At 38.1% G+C, this 18,201-nt stretch overlaps 1 protein-coding gene across 1 annotated transcript in view; it reads left to right on the top strand.

The window, feature by feature from the left end:
• The window catches only part of LOC131225917 (phenylacetaldehyde reductase-like), a 42,624-nt gene extending 25,063 nt beyond the window's left edge, over nucleotides 1-17,561 (top strand). The window contains exons 3-6 of the mRNA XM_058221530.1: nucleotides 1,414-1,605; nucleotides 10,185-10,347; nucleotides 12,924-13,110; nucleotides 17,131-17,561. Of these exons, the coding sequence (XP_058077513.1) occupies nucleotides 1,414-1,605; nucleotides 10,185-10,347; nucleotides 12,924-13,110; nucleotides 17,131-17,275 (687 nt within the window). The 3' untranslated portion in view covers nucleotides 17,276-17,561. The remainder of the gene's footprint in view (nucleotides 1-1,413; nucleotides 1,606-10,184; nucleotides 10,348-12,923; nucleotides 13,111-17,130) is intronic.
• The last annotated feature ends 640 nt before the right edge of the window (nucleotides 17,562-18,201 follow it).

The raw sequence follows: 18,201 nt of genomic DNA, 5'->3' as shown, positions 1-18,201 counted from the left end.
TAGTACAGACACAAGTTGATCATAGGCCAGGCATGATGGATTTTTGGTCTAAAGACTTGAATTGATCCTCTAATGCAAGCGTCCAAGCAACATGTCTAATACTAGGAGCCTATTCCCATTGCACGCTTACACTCTCAGGTAGGGGAGGGCACAAGCACACCGACTTGTTGTCAAACCCAATGGAACTTCCATCCCAATTCATCATTGGTTAAGTTGCACAGGATGATCACATAAATAATGATAATGACCATAGGTTTCATACTACAACCTACTAGGTAGTCATGGAACAAAAGGGTATTGAGATCCATGGAACACAACTCTTCCTTGACCAGTGGCCATTGTACCCAATCTCAAGTTTTTGAGGACAACTAGAGGAATCCCTCTCCCTTAACCCATATATATGTATGATTTAAGACATACCCTCATGCTAGTTATATCATTAATGACATGTCCACACAAGACCTATGTCATGTGATCATGATCTATGGACAAAATCATCAAGTCAATTGTTAAAATTAACACATTGGCTTTGTAGCGCACACAACACTATTAGTGGGCCCTCCATGAAATCAATGGTAGTCATGTCCTATTAACTTGTTTTCTGTGGTGTGTCCCACGCAGTGTTTTAAATAGCTTCGTTGTGTAGTGTGTAGCTTATGCTACGCAGCCTAGCTTAGCCTTAAGGTCATGTAGCTCATGAAAATAGCTCAAGTCATGTGTAGCTTATGCTAACATGCTAATTTCGCATATACTACACGCTATGCAGCTCATACCACAAGTTATTTTTCACTAATACATCAAAATCATTTGATGTTTTCAATGATTTATTACATTTTTCGTTTTTTTAAAAAATAAAAATTAGTTAATCTTTTGATTTTAGTAAAATAATATAAGTAATAGAATTAAGTTTGTGAGGTTGCTCTTTCTTTACCTTTATACTTAATAGTTGCCTATTTTTCCCATTATTTTAGGTTGTATCGGGTTGCATGAAATTCATTATTAATTAGACTAATTTGGTGCAAGATATCATAAAATTTCATGATATTTTGTTCAACCTAGCACAACCTTAATTAAAAATCTAGGAGTAACCTGTAGCTTAAGCCTCACGCTTCAAAGGAGTGAACGCTATGTTACACGCTATTCGCTATTTAAAACATTGGGCCTACCTGATTCACAGATCACCCTCATTTTAAGTTCTCAGGAGTAACATGTAGTGATGCATATGATGAACTGGTTGGGTTTTATGCATGCATCACGCTGGCCCCACATCTGCCCAGTACCATTGTAAGCTACAGAAGTACCCGTACCACTAGAGTGTGCCCCCTGTTTAGTTCATGATATCTTATTATTATGTACATGTTGAATGACTATTATTGTACTACTAACAGTTTTTTTTATTACCTAATATTTCAGGCTGAACTAATTGACCCTGCAGTGAAGGGAACTCTAAACGTTCTTGGTTCCTGTGCAAAAACTACCACTGTTAAAAGGGTGGTTGTTACATCCTCCATGGCTGCAGTTGCATTCAACAGGAAACCTCGAACGCCTGATGTGGTGGTTGATGAGACTTGGTTTACTGATCCAGACTTCTGTACGGAGACAAAGGTCTGTATTGGAGCTCATTCAGCTCTATCTTTTCCTTTTCCGTCCATGTAAAATTCTTTTGAAAATGATTTTACTGTTAGATTTCATCTCTTATTTCCGTAGATGATCTAACTTAAAACATGAATGGATCTTAAGTACTCTTATGATGTGGGTTTCTTAGGACAGTTCATTATACTAGGGGTGTGGCATGTGCATTGCATGTGGAGAGAGTAGGGCGTAGAGAAGGAAGAAGGGGAAAGTGATGGAGGGAAAAACTGTGGTTACATGCAGAGAGAGAGATGCTTCTGCTATTGTCCACTGATAGGAAGCAATGGTCATAAAACGTTCACCATTAAAAAGTTTTTTCTTCCAAGGCCCATGAGATTGTTTATTGTCATCTAACCTGTTCATAAGGTCACACAAACCTGAATAAAGGGATTACACAAATATTAGCTTGATCCAATACTTCCGGGGGGCCCAAGAAGTTTTTGATGGTAGGCCTTCAATTCCCACTATTTCCTGTTGTGGTTCACTTGAACTTTGGATTTGCCTCAATTTTGGGTTCATGCCCTAAAATCAGTGGGCAAAACGGATGAACGGCATGGATAGGCCACATACATTACATTGGGTCCCACATGAAATTTGCACCCCTCCTCGCTTTTAGTATTAAAAAAGTAAACTGTCACTGTCTGGATTGAAAATGGCGTGTGAATTACACATTGAAATTTGTACCTCTCATTTTTGGTGTTCAAAAAGTAAACTGTCACTGTCTGCATTGAAAATGGCACAGGAATTACACTGGTAATTAATTATTACCCATTTGCAGGGATTTACATAGGTAAATAAGAAAACAAACAGCCCCTAAAATTTGTACTGGATTATAGCTCATCATATTACAGTCTCAATTCACAGAGCTACTAAAAATATAGGATTGCTTATTTGGTGCATAATTATAGGTTGGCCTTTTGTTACCTGTTTTATTGTTTACAATAAATGCGCTGAAGATGGAACCTGCTGAGTGTTTTGTGGGCTATGCTTATAATGTGGTGACAAAGTGAGCTGTAGCCTTGAGTATTTTGTCTAACATGTCCATGACAAGTACTAGTGCTGTTGTGAACATTGTTGATTTTGCAAGACTCCTCGGATGTAGGGTGGGTTCTTTTCCTTCTTCATATCTTGGTTTGAACTGGCTAAATACTTGTTGGATAAAGTCATAGAAAGATTTGAAAGAAAATTGTCAAGGTGGAAGGTAGATATCTTTCTTTAGGAGGAAGGTTAACATTAATCAAGGCGGCAATTTCCAATCTACCAATTTATTTCATGTCTACTTTTAAATGGCCAAAGTTAGTATTGGTTGAATTGGAGAAGATTAGGTAGGGTTTCCTGTGGAAAGGGGTAGAAGAAAAACAAAAATTTCATGTAACAAATTGGGAGGAAGTCTGCAAACCCATGGATTAGGGGGGTTGCTGGTTTAAGACGTTTGGAGATAATGAATTAGGCTTTCCTAAGAAAGTGGATTTAGAGGTTTGGAGTGGAAGAAGGTAGCTTTTGGAGAGAAGTGATGGGCAAGAAGTATGGGGTAGAGGAAGGGGCTAGTTGGACAAAATCTTCATCATTGTTTAGGGCTTTGTCACTTTGGAAATCGGTGGCTTCAATGAAAAAGCTTAGGCGAGAAGAGTGTTTTTCTTTGGGTGATGTAAAGAAAATTAGGTTATGGCAGGATTACTAGTTAGGTAATTAAAAGTTGAATAAAGTGCTTCCTTGATTAGTAGGTAGAGCTGGGCATATCTGACCCGTTCCGGTGGATCCGACCCGATCAGACCCGATCCGACCCGTTCTGAACTGAACTGACAGCCTGGATCAGTGCGGATCGGGTAGGGCCATTCAGATCTGACATTTTTTCGGATCGAGATCGGGTCGTGGTCAATCCGGACTGATCCGATCTGATTCGAAAACCCGACCTGAATGGATTCGGACCGATCCGATCCGACCTGATCCAGAGTGGTTCTTATCAATAATTCTACTTTTTCCTGTGGTATGGTCCACTTGAGCTTTGGATATGCATCAATTTTGGGTTCAACCACTAAAATGATCTGGAAAAACGAATGGATGGTGTGGATAAACCACATGCATTCACGGTGGGCCTCAACAAAGTTTACTCAGTATAATAAGAAGATGATTCGCTGGTGTACCATACACAGCTATATAGTTGCTGTTGTAGCCTGTAGCTATAGGTATGTGTTGTGCGGGGACGAGCACTGACGCTCCTCGAGCTCTGAGTTATACGAACGGTTCAAAGGAGATCAAAGTTATATGGGCCCCACAGTGATGTATTTATTATATCTACATCGATCATTTATTTTTAGAGATCATTATAGAGCATTATCCAAAAAATGAATCATATCCAAAGATCATCTGGACCACACCACAAATAGTAGCAGAGAATGATTTTCACCATTAAACAATTCGTAGGGCCCACCATAACGTTTATTTTCCATCCAATGTGTTCATAAGGTCACAAAGACCTGAATTAAGAGGCAAAACAAATGTCAAATTGATCCAAAACTTCTGTGAGACTATGACCCCAAAAAGGCTTTCAATGGTAGACGTTCAATCCTCACTGCTTTTTTCAGTGTGGTCCACTTGATAGTTAAATCTATCTTATTTTTCGTCTCAAGCCTTAAAACGAGCTCGCTAAATGGATGGACGGTTTGGATATAACACATACCCCATGATCAGACCCACAGAACTTGCTAACGTCAATGCAGGCACTTTCGTGCACATCGCGATACAGCTGCACGCTGTGCACAACACGTCAACATAGTTGTAGCGCCTCATGCTCCTAGTTTTACGAATGGCTCAAATGAGATCAACATTACATGGGCCCCACAATGATGTATTTATTATATTTATACTGTTTATCCATTTTTCGTGATCATTTTAGAGCATTTGGAAAAAAAATGAATCATATCTAAGCTTAAATGGACCACACCAAAAATAGTAGCGAGGATAATGATTTTCACCGTTAAAAAAGTCAATCCGAAGCGTACCCAACCCGATTCGACTCGGTTTCCCTGACCGAGTCAGACTCGGTTCGGGTCAGGCCAATCGTGTGCCGGATCGGTTGTCTGAATCCGACTCGGTCCGATGCCCAACTCTATTAGTAGGTATTTGATAGAGGCAAATATTATGGTTGATCATTGTTTCTCTTATCTTGTAGATGAAACTATTTGGACTCCTCGTTGTAGAAGAAATTTGAATGATGAAGAGGTGGAAGAATTGGTTAGGTTGCTAGATAAGTTGGTTAAGGTGCATCCCTCAAGTTTGGAAAAAGATTTGATGGTATGGTTAAAAGAAAAGTCAAGAAAATTTTCGGTTAAATGCTTCTATATAATGATTGCCTGGGGGTCTAGCACACATGGCGTGATTCATACAACCCATGTGTGGCATTATGGTCTCTTCTAAAGGTGGCAGCTTTAGCTTGGCTAGTGGGGAGGAATAAGGTTCCCACGGTTGATAACCTGAGTAAGAGGAAAATGGTTATTCCAAATGTGTGTTTGATGTGCTTTCAAAATGAGGAATCGGTTGACCATCTTTTTATTCATTACCCTTGTGCCAAAAAGTTGTGGGAGTGTTTCTTTATTCTGTACGGAATAGTATGGGTTTCTCCAAGTTCCATTGAGCAGTTCTTCCTTGCTTGGCATAGTGGGGCAAAGGTAAAATCGGGAAGAGAGTATGGCGTCTTTATTTATTAGCTGGGATATGGTGTAATTTGGTTAGAAAGGAACAATCGGTGTTTTAGGAATTGGATAGGGCGAATATTGGAGGTTTTCAATATGGCTAAACTGAATGTATTGGAATGGACGAGAGCATCAAATTCAATATCTATTGCTCATTTCCCTGATATATGGCTAGATTTGTAACTGGTTTTTGTTTTTATTTTTTTGCTTTCCTTTGTAATTCGTTCGACTTCAGCCCATATTCAACAAAGGTATCATCATTTCAAAAAAATAAAAAAAGTTATTCTTTGTATGTAAAGCCCATTGGTCTCTCGTATCATCAAAGGAATTATTTATAGTTTATTCAAGAGCTTGTTTTAGTTGAGTATGATTATATTAACACTGAAGCGAGGTTTGGTTCTCTGGGGCAATAACAAAAGTTTCAGTTCCTTCCCACTGTGTAATACACTTCCCTCCAAAATTGCTGTGTTGACTGTTGTATTAAGGTATTTTCTTCTCTGCATGATTTTTTGGGAATTTCAGCTCTCCAATGCTAAATTCATCCACTTTGTGCCTCTTCAGCTCTATTATCCTCATGAGTATTTCAATGACATTGATTTAATATTACAAGGAAATGACATTATATGATTGAACATTGAGTAAAGAAAGATTCAGGAGCTTTCACTGTGTGCTAAAAATGCACTGATTATTGTAGGGTGACATGCCATTGGCTGTTTGTGTGCAACTCAAGTTTTAAACTCTTAGGGGGTGTTTGGATCGTAAGTTACTTTGGATAAGTTACTTATGCCATAAGTAGCTTATCGTGGTTTCTACTTATTCAGCCGTTAAGTATGTTTGGTAACCAACATATCAACCAACATACTTATCAACCAAAAAGTAAAAAAGCATAGTTGGTTTCCAACATCATAAGCAATTATCTCTTAAATCTGATCCCCCTCACATACACCATCCATCATGTGGGGCCACCCTTTGATGTGGGCTATTCATTGTGTGGGCCCCATCTTTGATGTGGACCGTCCATCATATGGGGCCCACCTTGGATGTGGGCCATTAATCACTATGCCCTGACCTTTAATGTGCACCATTCATTATGTAGGCCCACCTTAATGTTGTTGATCCATCAAGTGGGGTCCACCATCAATGTTATTATCCATCATGTGGGGCCCACCTTCAATATCCACCACCCATCAAGTGGAGACCACCTTTGATGTTGACTGTCCATCATGTGGGCCCCACCTCTGATGTGGGCCATCCATCATGCAGAGCCCACCTTGGATATGGGCTACACATAATTAGGGCTGACCTTTGATGTGGATTGTCCATCATGTGGGACCACCTCAATATGGGCCTTGCATCATGTGGGGCCTAGCTTCAATATTCATTTCCCATCATGTAGAGCCCACCCTTGAAGTGGACCGTCCATCATGTAGGCCCCACCTTTGAAGTGGGTCATCCATCATACCAGCCTACTTTGAATGTGGGGTTTATTTTGCAGGGTATCCCAAATCGGTTACGTATCGGCCATAACGGCCGATACGTAACGGTAACGGTGGGACCCGTTACGCGATACGGGGTCGAAATGGCCGTTACGAAATTCTGTGATCGTAACGGCTATTACAGGGCCGTTACGGGCCCTGAAAAAAAAAAACAAAAAACAAAAAAAAAAAAAAAAAAAACCTACCTTTTTTTCCTTTCTTTTCTTCTTCTTCTTCTCTTTCTTCTTCTTCTTCTTCTTCTTCTTCTTCTCCTCGAGCACCTGCGCCGCTTCTTCCTCTTCTTCTTCTTCTTCTTCTTCCTCTCTCTCTCTCTCTCTCAATCTCTTCTTTCCCCCTTTCCCTCTTTTTTTCTTTTCGTTTCCCTCTCTCTCCAGTTTTTTTTTTTTTGGTTTGCAGCAGCTAGCTGCTGCCTGATGTAGGTACGTGTCACGCAAAGACGAGCGCTGACACTCCTCGAGCTCCGAGTTGTACGAACGGTTCAAAGGAGATCAAAGTTATATGGCCCCACAGTGATGTATTTATTACATCTACACCGTTCATCTATTTTCAAAGATCATTTTAGATCACCACCTAAAAAATGAATTATATCCAGAGATCATCTGGACCACACCAAAAATAGCAACAGAGATAATGATTTTCAGGTTAAATAATCGTAGTGCGCATGGTAATGTTTATTTTCCATGCACGGTAACGTTTATTTTCCATCCAATCGGACTCGAGTGGGCCCACTATGATGTATATATTTTATCCATATCGTCCATCCATTTTGCCACGTCATTTTAGGTCAGGATTCAAAACATTAGGAATATCCAAATCTCAGGTGGACCACACCATAGGAAATAGTAGTTATAGAATGCTCACCATTAAAATTTCTTAAAGTCCACTGTAATGTTTATTTTCAATCTAACTTGTTACTTGGGTCACATTGACGTGGATGAAGGGAAAACACACATGTCAGCTTGATCTAAAACTTTTCTAGCCCCCAATAAATTTTTAACGGTGATCGTTTAATTATTGTTGTTTTTTATGGTGCAATCCATCTGAGCTTTGGATGTGCCTCATTTTTGGGCTTATGCCTTAAAATTATTTGGCAAAATGGATGGACAGTATGGATATAACACATTCATCACGGGTGAGGCCCAAAAAACTTTGACACGTGTGCTGCACTTTACATCTGAGTCTCTCTTAATTCAAGCTTTAAAAAATTGTACACAAGATATATATTAACTTAAAATTTGACAATTAAATTATGGACTGCAATTGCTAACTCACAATGCCAAAATCAAATTATTTGAATAGTTTTAATTGTTAATTTGTGAACTTTTATTTTTTAAAATAGGGCCTTTTGATTTATTTTTTATTTTTTATGATTCACTATCCAATAAATGTCCACCAATTTATAAGTGGGATAATGACAATAAATGACATGAATTTGAGGCTGATTTGGAGAATAGCTTGGTCCTCCAAGTCAGCCCCAAATTGGCAATGCCATCTACCTGAATTTAATTTCATTTTTTTAAAGAACTATTGGGTGAAATGATATCAAGTTGTTAAGTATATAAATTACATATTTAAAAAATTAAATATATGAATTTTGTAGTTAAATTCAAGTTACCTGGTTAAAAAATTAATTAGACAGTCCGATACAACTTCTCACCAAAGAGTGGACCGTTACACCACCATAAACATGTTCCAATTTATAAATGAATGCATATTTGGAATGCTTAAAATATTCCGGATTTAATCCATATTTTTTCATATTTTTTTGGCAAAAAAAAAAAATTGCGCCGTTATGGGCCGTTACGCCCCCATATCGCCGTTACGCCCCCGTATCCGTATCGGTTTCGGAGGGCACCGTTACGCCAACCGATACCGATACGGGACACCTTGTTATTTTGTTAATCATTATGGGCTGACCTTTGATGTGGACCATCCATATATGGGCTCACATTAATATGGGGTCATCCATCATGTGGGGCCCACCTTTTATGCGGACCATCCACTGTGTAGCCCCACCGTCAATGTGGACACTATACCACATGGGGCCTCCTTTGATATGGAGGGTAAGGGAGAGCCTCCTTTGACGTGGGCCGTTAGAGAGAAGTAGAGAAGTCATAAGTTAAAAAGCTAAAAGAAATTACTTATTAAGATAAGTAGCTTTTGGCATATAAGTTACTTTTGCAATGACGCTTACCAAACTAAGTGAAAAGAGTAACTTAATTACTCAACATAAGTTAAAAAGTAACTTATTTGTTGGTATCCAAATGGGCCCTTAACATTTGTTGAGTTTGAACAAAAGAGAAAGTGTGCGTGTTGCAATTTTTTTTATATCTGATTTTTTTTTTTTTTTTGGAATGAATCAATTAATTTTTAAAGAATATCTTATGTCAGTCTTATCATGCATATGGACTTGATTAATCAGCCATATTTTAAACTTCCCTGCAACTTACTTTTATCTGTGCCATTTCAATAATTGCGGGGATCAATAGGCTCATGTTCCAACTCAGACGACAAAGGCATTGTCTAAGATTTCTACCATGGTTTTCTGTCACTGGTCCAGTTACATTGAAAAATATAGATATAGTTTCATGGGAATGAGGTTTGTTGTAGGTCATTGCTAGAAATTCTGGAAAGATCAGGCATGAATTCATGAACTTGAGGCTTTTGGGCCGAAGTAGAGCCATAAAAAGCAAGAACTTGTAGCCATTTGTTGGGATGGACCTGAGCCACGGCATAAATTCATGAATTTGCAGTCATTTGTAGGATCTAATAATGTTGTTGGGGGGATGGAGGGTAGGGATGTGATTGTCTGGAGAGCTAGGCCCAATAGTCATGTTTGCTTGGGTGCCCCTCACCTAGTAAGGTATTAGGTATCCCTTTTTCACCTAGGTGGTTGCTGGGGACAACAGCAATGCCTTGTACTAGACGTAGTGTCGTCAACTACATCAACTCACAAGAAATGGGAACTATAGCTTGGAAAATAGCCTAGACACTCATTCAATCTATAGATAGATTGTCTTCAAGCAACATATCCAAGTAAGATACGCTTTCATAGTAAGTCATTTTTTTTTTCCAAACTTAACTGATGTTTTCAACTTATTGTTCTAATGTTTCAGAACAATGTACATTGAATCTTCACTCATCAATGTGATATGGATCGCATTTTCCTTTGGTGTTCGGAATTAATTTCAATAGTAAAGTTATATACACCGGCTTTAAATGTTTTTGCATTGATTTTTGTTTGGTTGGTAGAAGGACTTATTTCCATACTGATTACACTACATAAAGCAGTATATATCCTTAATGTAGTCATTTTGATAACTCGGGCCTCTTTTCTTTTAACAAATTTCTTGGTTTCTTGCAGTCTTGGTATTTACTCTCTAAAACATTGGCTGAGGAGGCTGCTTGGAAGTTTGCAAAGGATAAAGGAATTGATATTGTCACGATCAATCCAGCAATGGTGATTGGTCCTCTTCTTCAGCCAACCCTTAATACAAGTGCTGCCGCAATTCTGAACGTAATAAATGGTAAGATTTTGTTATCATTGAAATTAATATGTATGTGTTATCCTTGTAAATGAAGATCATGCCTTTTGCTTCTTTCTTAGTGAGTAAAGATGCTCACTAGATTACCCTCAGGTCCCAAGAAAGATTATTAAGTGGAAAGAAGAGAAATGTAACTTGTGGGTTATATGCAATGTTGTCAAAATCGTCTTTGTATCGCAAATCGTAAAAGGGGTTGAATTGTATTGAATCGCAAATCGTAAGATTTTTTCTGATTTTAAAAATGTACATATAAAAAACAAATGAAAAAATATAAGTAAATCAGAAAAGATAAAAAACTCATCAATCATCCATTTCCCATCAACATGTACCAAAAAAGTAATACATATCATGATATTATCAATTGAGAAAATGTATATGGTATACATATCATGATATTAAAGGATTCTTGTCTTTTTTCTTTGTTTTCTTTCGTTGTTTTTTGAAAAAAATTTACCTTAAAAAACATACAAGAGTCCTTTAATAATTTTGTTCTTTTGTGCCTTTCTTAAGTGTAGAATCATGTTATAAAAAATGGCATTCGATTCCATTGTGAACGGTATCTTGATTTCTTTGTTTTAGGTTTTTGTATATCAAATCTCTCTCTCTCAAGGAAAAAAAAGAGAGGATGTATTTAATAGGGGAGGCCTTTTTCATATTTTATGAGCAAAAGGGTACAAAGAAAGAAGAAAAAAATGAATTAAAAAAAAAACAGATTTTTAAGTAAATTTTGGGCCCATTTATGTAATCTACGATTATTGTACGATTCATACGATTTGATACAATTATCATACAATTCGATACAATTATTTGGGACTTACGATTTGGGTGTATGATTCAAATCGTACACCCATATGCTATGTTATGAATCGTACAATTCATATCGTGAATCGTATGATTTTGGTAAGATTGGTTATGTGTTGCTTTCTTAGGAACATGGGTTTGGAAGGGGATGACTTTTTAGTGTCAAGAATTTATTATTTCAATGTTTCTAAGGACATGTCTGGATATTTGGAATCCAAGGGAAAACAAAGGGAAAAATTATAATAATATTCTTTGAAGATGGAAAAATAATAAATTATGCAGTGATGATTTCCATGAGAATTATTGAAACATAGAATCCAATTTTGAGTTCTTGTTTGTATAGCAACTAGAAATCTCATATTCCTCTCACAATACTAATCTTGTTATCTGTGCCAAGAATCCAAAATATGGAAAAGTATAACGATTGTTTGGTGGAATACACCCTTCTCTTTGCTATCAAGACAACACAAGTCATCACATCAAAGGAAACCCTTTTCCTTTTCCATCAGTTGGCATGGAATCCATGGTCTCCAAACATGGCCTAAAAGAAGTGCCTCTTTCTCTTGGGAGGCTTGCTGGTTAATCATTGCATTTTACATGTTTGTGCCCAATTGCTTCACATTCATGACAACTGCTTTCTGTTTGTATTGTCCATGCTGATACATGTAGTATAATGTATGGCTTCCAAGAACCTGCGTTTTTTTGGGAAGATAAGGGAGTTTCTACATTTTAATAGTCCAACTTGAACACCACATGATATTTCTGCACCATATCACTGTCTGTGTAGGTTTGTGTGATGGCAAGAAGTGATTTGAACCCATAGCTCACTGGTAGATAGGGTGCATTTGAACATTGAGTTCTTGGGTTCAAGCCCAGCTCTACCCCCCTCCCAAAAGGAAAAAAGGGTGGGCCGTACAACCCTCACCACTGTGACAAATATTGCCGAAATTTTGAAATATGTCAACAGTATCGTGGAATTTTGATTAAACGTTATTATCACAATAATATCGTGAGATTTGAAATCTTGGAGTTTTTGAATTTTCTCTATTTTATTGCGATTTTAATGGAAAAAATATTTATAAGTTAAAATAATTCTGTTTATACTTTTATATTCAATTTTTTAAAATTATTTAGTAATTTATAATAAATATTTTGTTTTCAGTGAGATTTTCCTGATAATATCGCAAGAAAAATGTCAAAATCTGAAAATCTCCCGAGAAATTCCCGGGCTGAGAAATTTCCAAGAACAAGATTTGTCACTATGTGCCTCACTTCCCGGTTTGATCTTGAATGTTGATAGTTTGGTTTCCTTTCCTTAATTTATTCATCACTAACCCTTCTTGATGAGGTGTAGACTTAAGTATACAACTTTGTTCAGAAGTTCTTGTAGGACATATTTATGTTTTGTTTCCTGCATGTTTTGGCAAAATAATGTTTATTTATGAGGTTTTAACCATTATACTTTCGCATCTAGTGCTGAAAATCATACTAAGATTCACGTTGTTTCAGAATTTCAGTGCCTTTTTCCATTTTGTAGTATTGACTTTGGCATGATGTGTATAGTATGAGCTCTATGGTGCATCAATGCTTGCAAAATAGCGTCTAGTATCATGCCTCATGGTTCATAATTGTCTGAATTGAGACCATAAACATGTTCCTTCAATCATCAGAAAATACGATGAAAAATTCCTCATGTCTTTCCCTTTTGATCTATTGAGTTCTTGTGTTGTAATAGCCTGAGTTTTTATGCGACGCAGGAAGTCCTACGTATCCTAATGCATCCTTTGGATGGGTTCATGTTAAAGATGTTGCTGAAGCACATATTCTGGCATTTGAGGTTCCTTCAGCAAGTGGAAGATATTGTCTAGTTGAGAGAGTTGCTCACTATTCAGAGCTTGTGAAGATCTTACGCGAGCTTTTCCCTGCTATCCCGCTTCCTGAAAAGTAAGATTGTGTTTCCAATAGAAATTCATTTCCAATATTTCCTAGGATTCTATGTGAGGAATGGATTCCATTAGCTTGGATTCATCATGCTTTTTCTACAAACTCGTTGTACATTAGGGTAGTGAGCTTTATTAAGCCCACACTTGTGTGCAATGAAGCTCATGTACATGCCACATGTGCCAGCATGGCAAGATAGGTCTGATATTGGTGCAATCTGGGTGTCGAGATCACTTCGGTCTCTGGATTCCCTCAATGCCAGAGCTCCCCTACTTTAGTAAGATTGTCAGCCGCATGTGTGAAGTTGATTTGCCTGCTCTATGAGCGCATTGCTGAATTTGATTACTTGCAGGAACTCTTCTTTTGTACCTCCTTCGAAACCATTAGGAGATGATGTATAGTCGGCAATTCCCCAACAATCACCTGCTCTGATACCTAAATGGTGCAACCCGGTTATCGAGTCAATGGGATTCGGCACCCAAATCGCAAAGAAATGGAAAAGAGTACACCAACACGAATATTAGAGTAGAGAGGGAGAAAACTTTATTGATATCAAACTTTTTCTCATACAATACTCATGAAAAACTCACAATTCAAAAAATATTGGAATGACCAACTCCCTACACTAACACCCCTTTTATAGATCTTAAATGAAAATCCCCCCAACTATTTAGATTGATTTGAAGCTATCTAATTGATTCAACTTAATCTAATTTACCTAAGATCACAACAAGCCTAATAATGGTTAAAGTAAATCTAAAAACCATCTTCAGAATCTTCAATCTTGTCTTGAGTGGTATTTTTAAATCAACCCCATATCATCCAATCACATCCTTCTATATCTCCCACAAATAGTAAATTATAGCTTTTGATATTTAGGCCCCAGATCTATATAAACAATCCAAAATCAGAACATGTTGCATCCTATGATGATCCATGGGTTGTGGGTATGCATCAATTCTCCTTGGCTTTGAAATAATTCGTTCTCGAGTTAGAAACCGATTTCAGCCTTTGGACTAGTAATACCTCTATGACAAATCTTGTTCTTCTTTGGTGGAAGTTGATGGCACAATCGTAAGCGTCGGCTCGGTACAACCTTTGTTGGAGTTCACTGTAGATGATGTCTCTTTCACTTGCATTTTTGTGGGTGCCAACTTGTTTGTTGTAACTTCGTTGATTCTTAAATATTTGCTCCGTTTTTCATGTCACAATCATCTTTTGCAAGGCTGCTTCAATTTGATGTTGAGACTTATTTTTATGTCTATCAATGTGACTGCCACTGTCAGTGGATCCATTGGCAAATTCAAGTGAAGGTCCAATGTTAATGCATCGAGCATGTAAGATGTCAACTTTTTCTTTGACTCAGTGGATCTCTTTGTTGTTTTTGGAATTTCTACTTCTATTCCAGGTTCTTTGTCACATTCCAACAGTCGAAGGGTTCGATCATTAATATCTTCATAAGTGGGGCCACTCGTTGTTGGTTAGGACCTTGTTGGAGACCTTCCCCTATGTGTCCTCGTGCTCCAACTTTAATCTCTGGATTCCCTTCACACCGGAGCTCTCCCACTTGATTAGTGAGAATGCCTACTGCATGCGTGACTTGATCGACCCACTCTGTGAGTGCGTGAATCAATTGGATTACTTGCATAAACTCTTCTTCTATCACCTCCTTCGAAGCCATTAGGAGATGGTATAGAGTCGGCAGTTCTCTAAAGATCGCCCACTCTGATACCTAAGTGATGTAACTTGGTTATCGAGTCAATGAGATTCGACACCTAAATCACAAAGAAATGGACAAGAGTAGACCCACATGATTATTAGAGTAGAGGGAGAAAACTTTATTTATATTGAACTTCTTCTCTTACGACACTCATGAGAAACTCACACTCAGAAAAATATTAGAATGACTAACTCCTACACCACCACTCCTTTTATGAACCTTAAAATGAATCTTTAATGAAAATCTCCCCAACTATTAGATTGATTTGAAATCAGTCTAATTGATTTCAAATCTATCTAATTGATTCAACTCAAACTAATCCACCTAAGATGGCAACAAGCCTAATAATGGTAAAAGCAAATCTAGAAAAGAATACTCAAAATCTTTAATCACATCTTCAATCATATCTTTAAATCAACCACATATCATCCATCACATCCTCTCATGTCTCCCAGGAATAGTAATTTATAGCTTTTGATATTTAGACCTTAGATCTATAAATATTCTGTCCAAAATCAGCACATGTTGTGCCCTACGGTGGGCCACAGTATGTAAAACAAATGTATGGCTCTGAAAAACTTGGCTGAAGTTTCCTAACTATTTGTTGGTATCCAATATTGGGGCCACATGCAGATTTCCCATCCCAAGAATCAGGTTGATCCACTGGTCAGATGGGCCACAGTATTTAAAACAAATGTACAGCTCTGAAAAACTTGGCTGAAGGTTCCTAACCATTTGCCAGTTTCCAGTATTGGGGTCACATGCTGCTTGGACCAGATTTTATTTTTGGGAAAACATGTAGAAGGTTGGACCAACCTGATGGATAGACTAGATCTCGTGCCTATGTGCCATGCTGTCATGGGTGGTGGGTAAACAAGCTTTATTGCACACGCGTGTGCTCTTAGCGGAATTCTCAACGTAGTTATAAAGAAAGAATGTTACAAGTTATAGTGTTCGTATTGTGAGCTCATAGCATGCATTTTCTCATTTCTTATTTCCATGAAATGGATTCATGCATTGCAACAAGTTAGGTAATTTCATTATGTTTCATGGATACATATGTAATGGTAAGTAAAGTCAGTATAGATTTGCCGGTAGTTCAGAAATTTGGATGTTTATCATAGCATGTGCAATAAAGCTCAAGTACATGCCACACATGTGCTAGCATGTCACATAGGTGCGGCATCCAAGCCATCTATCAGGTTGGTCCGACCTTGTACATGTTGTCCCAAAAGTAAATCTGGTCCACTCAGTATGTTGGCTCCAATATTGGAAAGAAGTGGATGGTTAGATAACTTGAGCCAAGTTTTTCAGAGCCATATGTTGTTTTGCAAACTGTGGGCCACCTGACTAGTGTATCAACCTTATTCTTGGGCTAGGGCAACAATGTAGTGATTTTGTTCCAACTTGGGTATCCCAAAATTATTACATAACGGCCGTAATGGCCGTTACACAACGGTAATGGTTACTGTTATGTGTTATAGGGTCGTAATGGCCGTTATGGAAAAATTGACCTGTAATGGCCCCATAATGGTCTCATAATTGCTGTAACGAGCCCATAATGGTCTGTTACAGGGCTGAATTAGGTTTATTTATTTATTTTTATTTTTATTTTTTTTAAGCCACAACAGCTGTTACGGCCCATATTGTAACAGTGACGGTGGTGGCCGTTACGGCCACCTTTACTATTATGGAATACCTTGGTTCCAATAGATGAATTGTATCTTGGACCTATCATGCCATGTTGGTACATGTGTGCTGGATCATTAGCTTTATTACACCTTGTGTGCTTACCAAAGCTCATCTTTCCATTGGGATAAGATTTCAGATCTAGTTGTGTGTAATTTCTCTTTGAAGATATCTTCTCTTGAAGTTGTGGTTAAATTCGATTATCATGGAAATAAGAGTAAGATTGATTCTTCCTTCTTTAGGACAGTAAGATTGGTTGTCACAGCGACTAATCCTCCTCTGAGCAGTCACCTAGGAAATAAAACTATTAAGACTCTTTCCCTATTCATTAGACGAGGTCAGTTGCTTAGGCTATTTCAACTGCTTGACTAGCGGTGCAACTTGGGTGGGTTGGGTTGGGTTGAGGGTCAACTCGGGCCCAACCCGACCTCAGGAGGACACCCAAACCACATCCCAACCGCACCCAAATTCAACCTGAGTTGCCTAACCAGAATTCCCTATACTCTATCCAACCAGATCCATATTCATGTGTCCATCAGATTTTTTAATCGATACTGGTTGCATCTGACTACCCATCAGATTTAACAGCTGCTTGTGTTTTTTTGTTAATGCAGGTGCGCAGATGATGAACCCTTTAGGCCAACGTACCAGGTATCCAAGGAGAGAGCGAAAAGCTTGGGCGTCAACTACATACCTTTGGATGTGGCCCTCAAGGAGACCGTCGAAAGCTTGAAGGAGAAGAGTTTCGCCAAACTTTGAGTGGTGGAGATTGCTCATGATGACAGACATAAATAAAAGATGTGGGTACTTTTGATCTCATCTACTACTCTCATGCTTCATAATTTCATTCTCTTCACTGATGGGAAGAACTGCAAGAATATAGGAAGGTAGATGGGATCATTCAGACAAAAGAAAAGAAGTGGACTTCTTAAGTTGTGTGAGGTGCAAATTCCAGTAGACTCAAAACTGGGTATATAGAACAAGGATTTGGTATGGAATGATTGAAGGACGATAAGGAGAGGAATAAAGCAATATTTAGGTATAATTGCAAACCTCTATTTATGGAAATAAAATCTCCTAATCATGACATTGTTGGGGCCCGCAGAAACATTAAGTAGAATCAAGCAAAGTAATTGTAATTGTACAAATGAACCCAACAAGAAGGCAATCCAAATTTTACGTGGAAAAACCTTTGCGGGAAAAAAACCACGGCACAAAGCGATGAGTAATGCACTATGAAAGCAAAATTGCAAGAGAGTAAATCTTACTGATTCGAACAACTTTCAAATCTCCTTTGAAACCCTAGGTATGCCCTTGAACCCTTTAGAACAACTTAGAAAGTCCTAATCTTCTCCATAATCTTGATTACACTTGATGTGTGTATGCACGCGCGCTTGCACACACACACACCCCAATTGGAATAGGAAACAAATTGTGTACTTGCACAAAACTACGTGCCTTCGATTGCATTGGCATCCATCGAAAACCAATTGATGACATCGAGGATCCTTAAATGCCATCGAGTAGCAACTTCTAAAATTGTCTAGCAATCAAATAGGATTTTTTTGAATTTTCTCGATGGGATCGAGTGGTCTATTAATGGCATCAACATCATCCACATTTGCTCAATGGGATCGACAGACCCTGTTACAGACAGATTTAAGACATTCATTAACAATCTCTAC

The sequence above is a fragment of the Magnolia sinica genome, chromosome 14 (assembly GCF_029962835.1).
Source record: "Magnolia sinica isolate HGM2019 chromosome 14, MsV1, whole genome shotgun sequence".
Taxonomy (NCBI): Eukaryota; Viridiplantae; Streptophyta; class Magnoliopsida; order Magnoliales; family Magnoliaceae; genus Magnolia; species Magnolia sinica.
The sequence above is the reverse complement of the archived record's forward strand: the minus strand, read 5'-3'. Positions and strand labels throughout refer to the sequence as shown.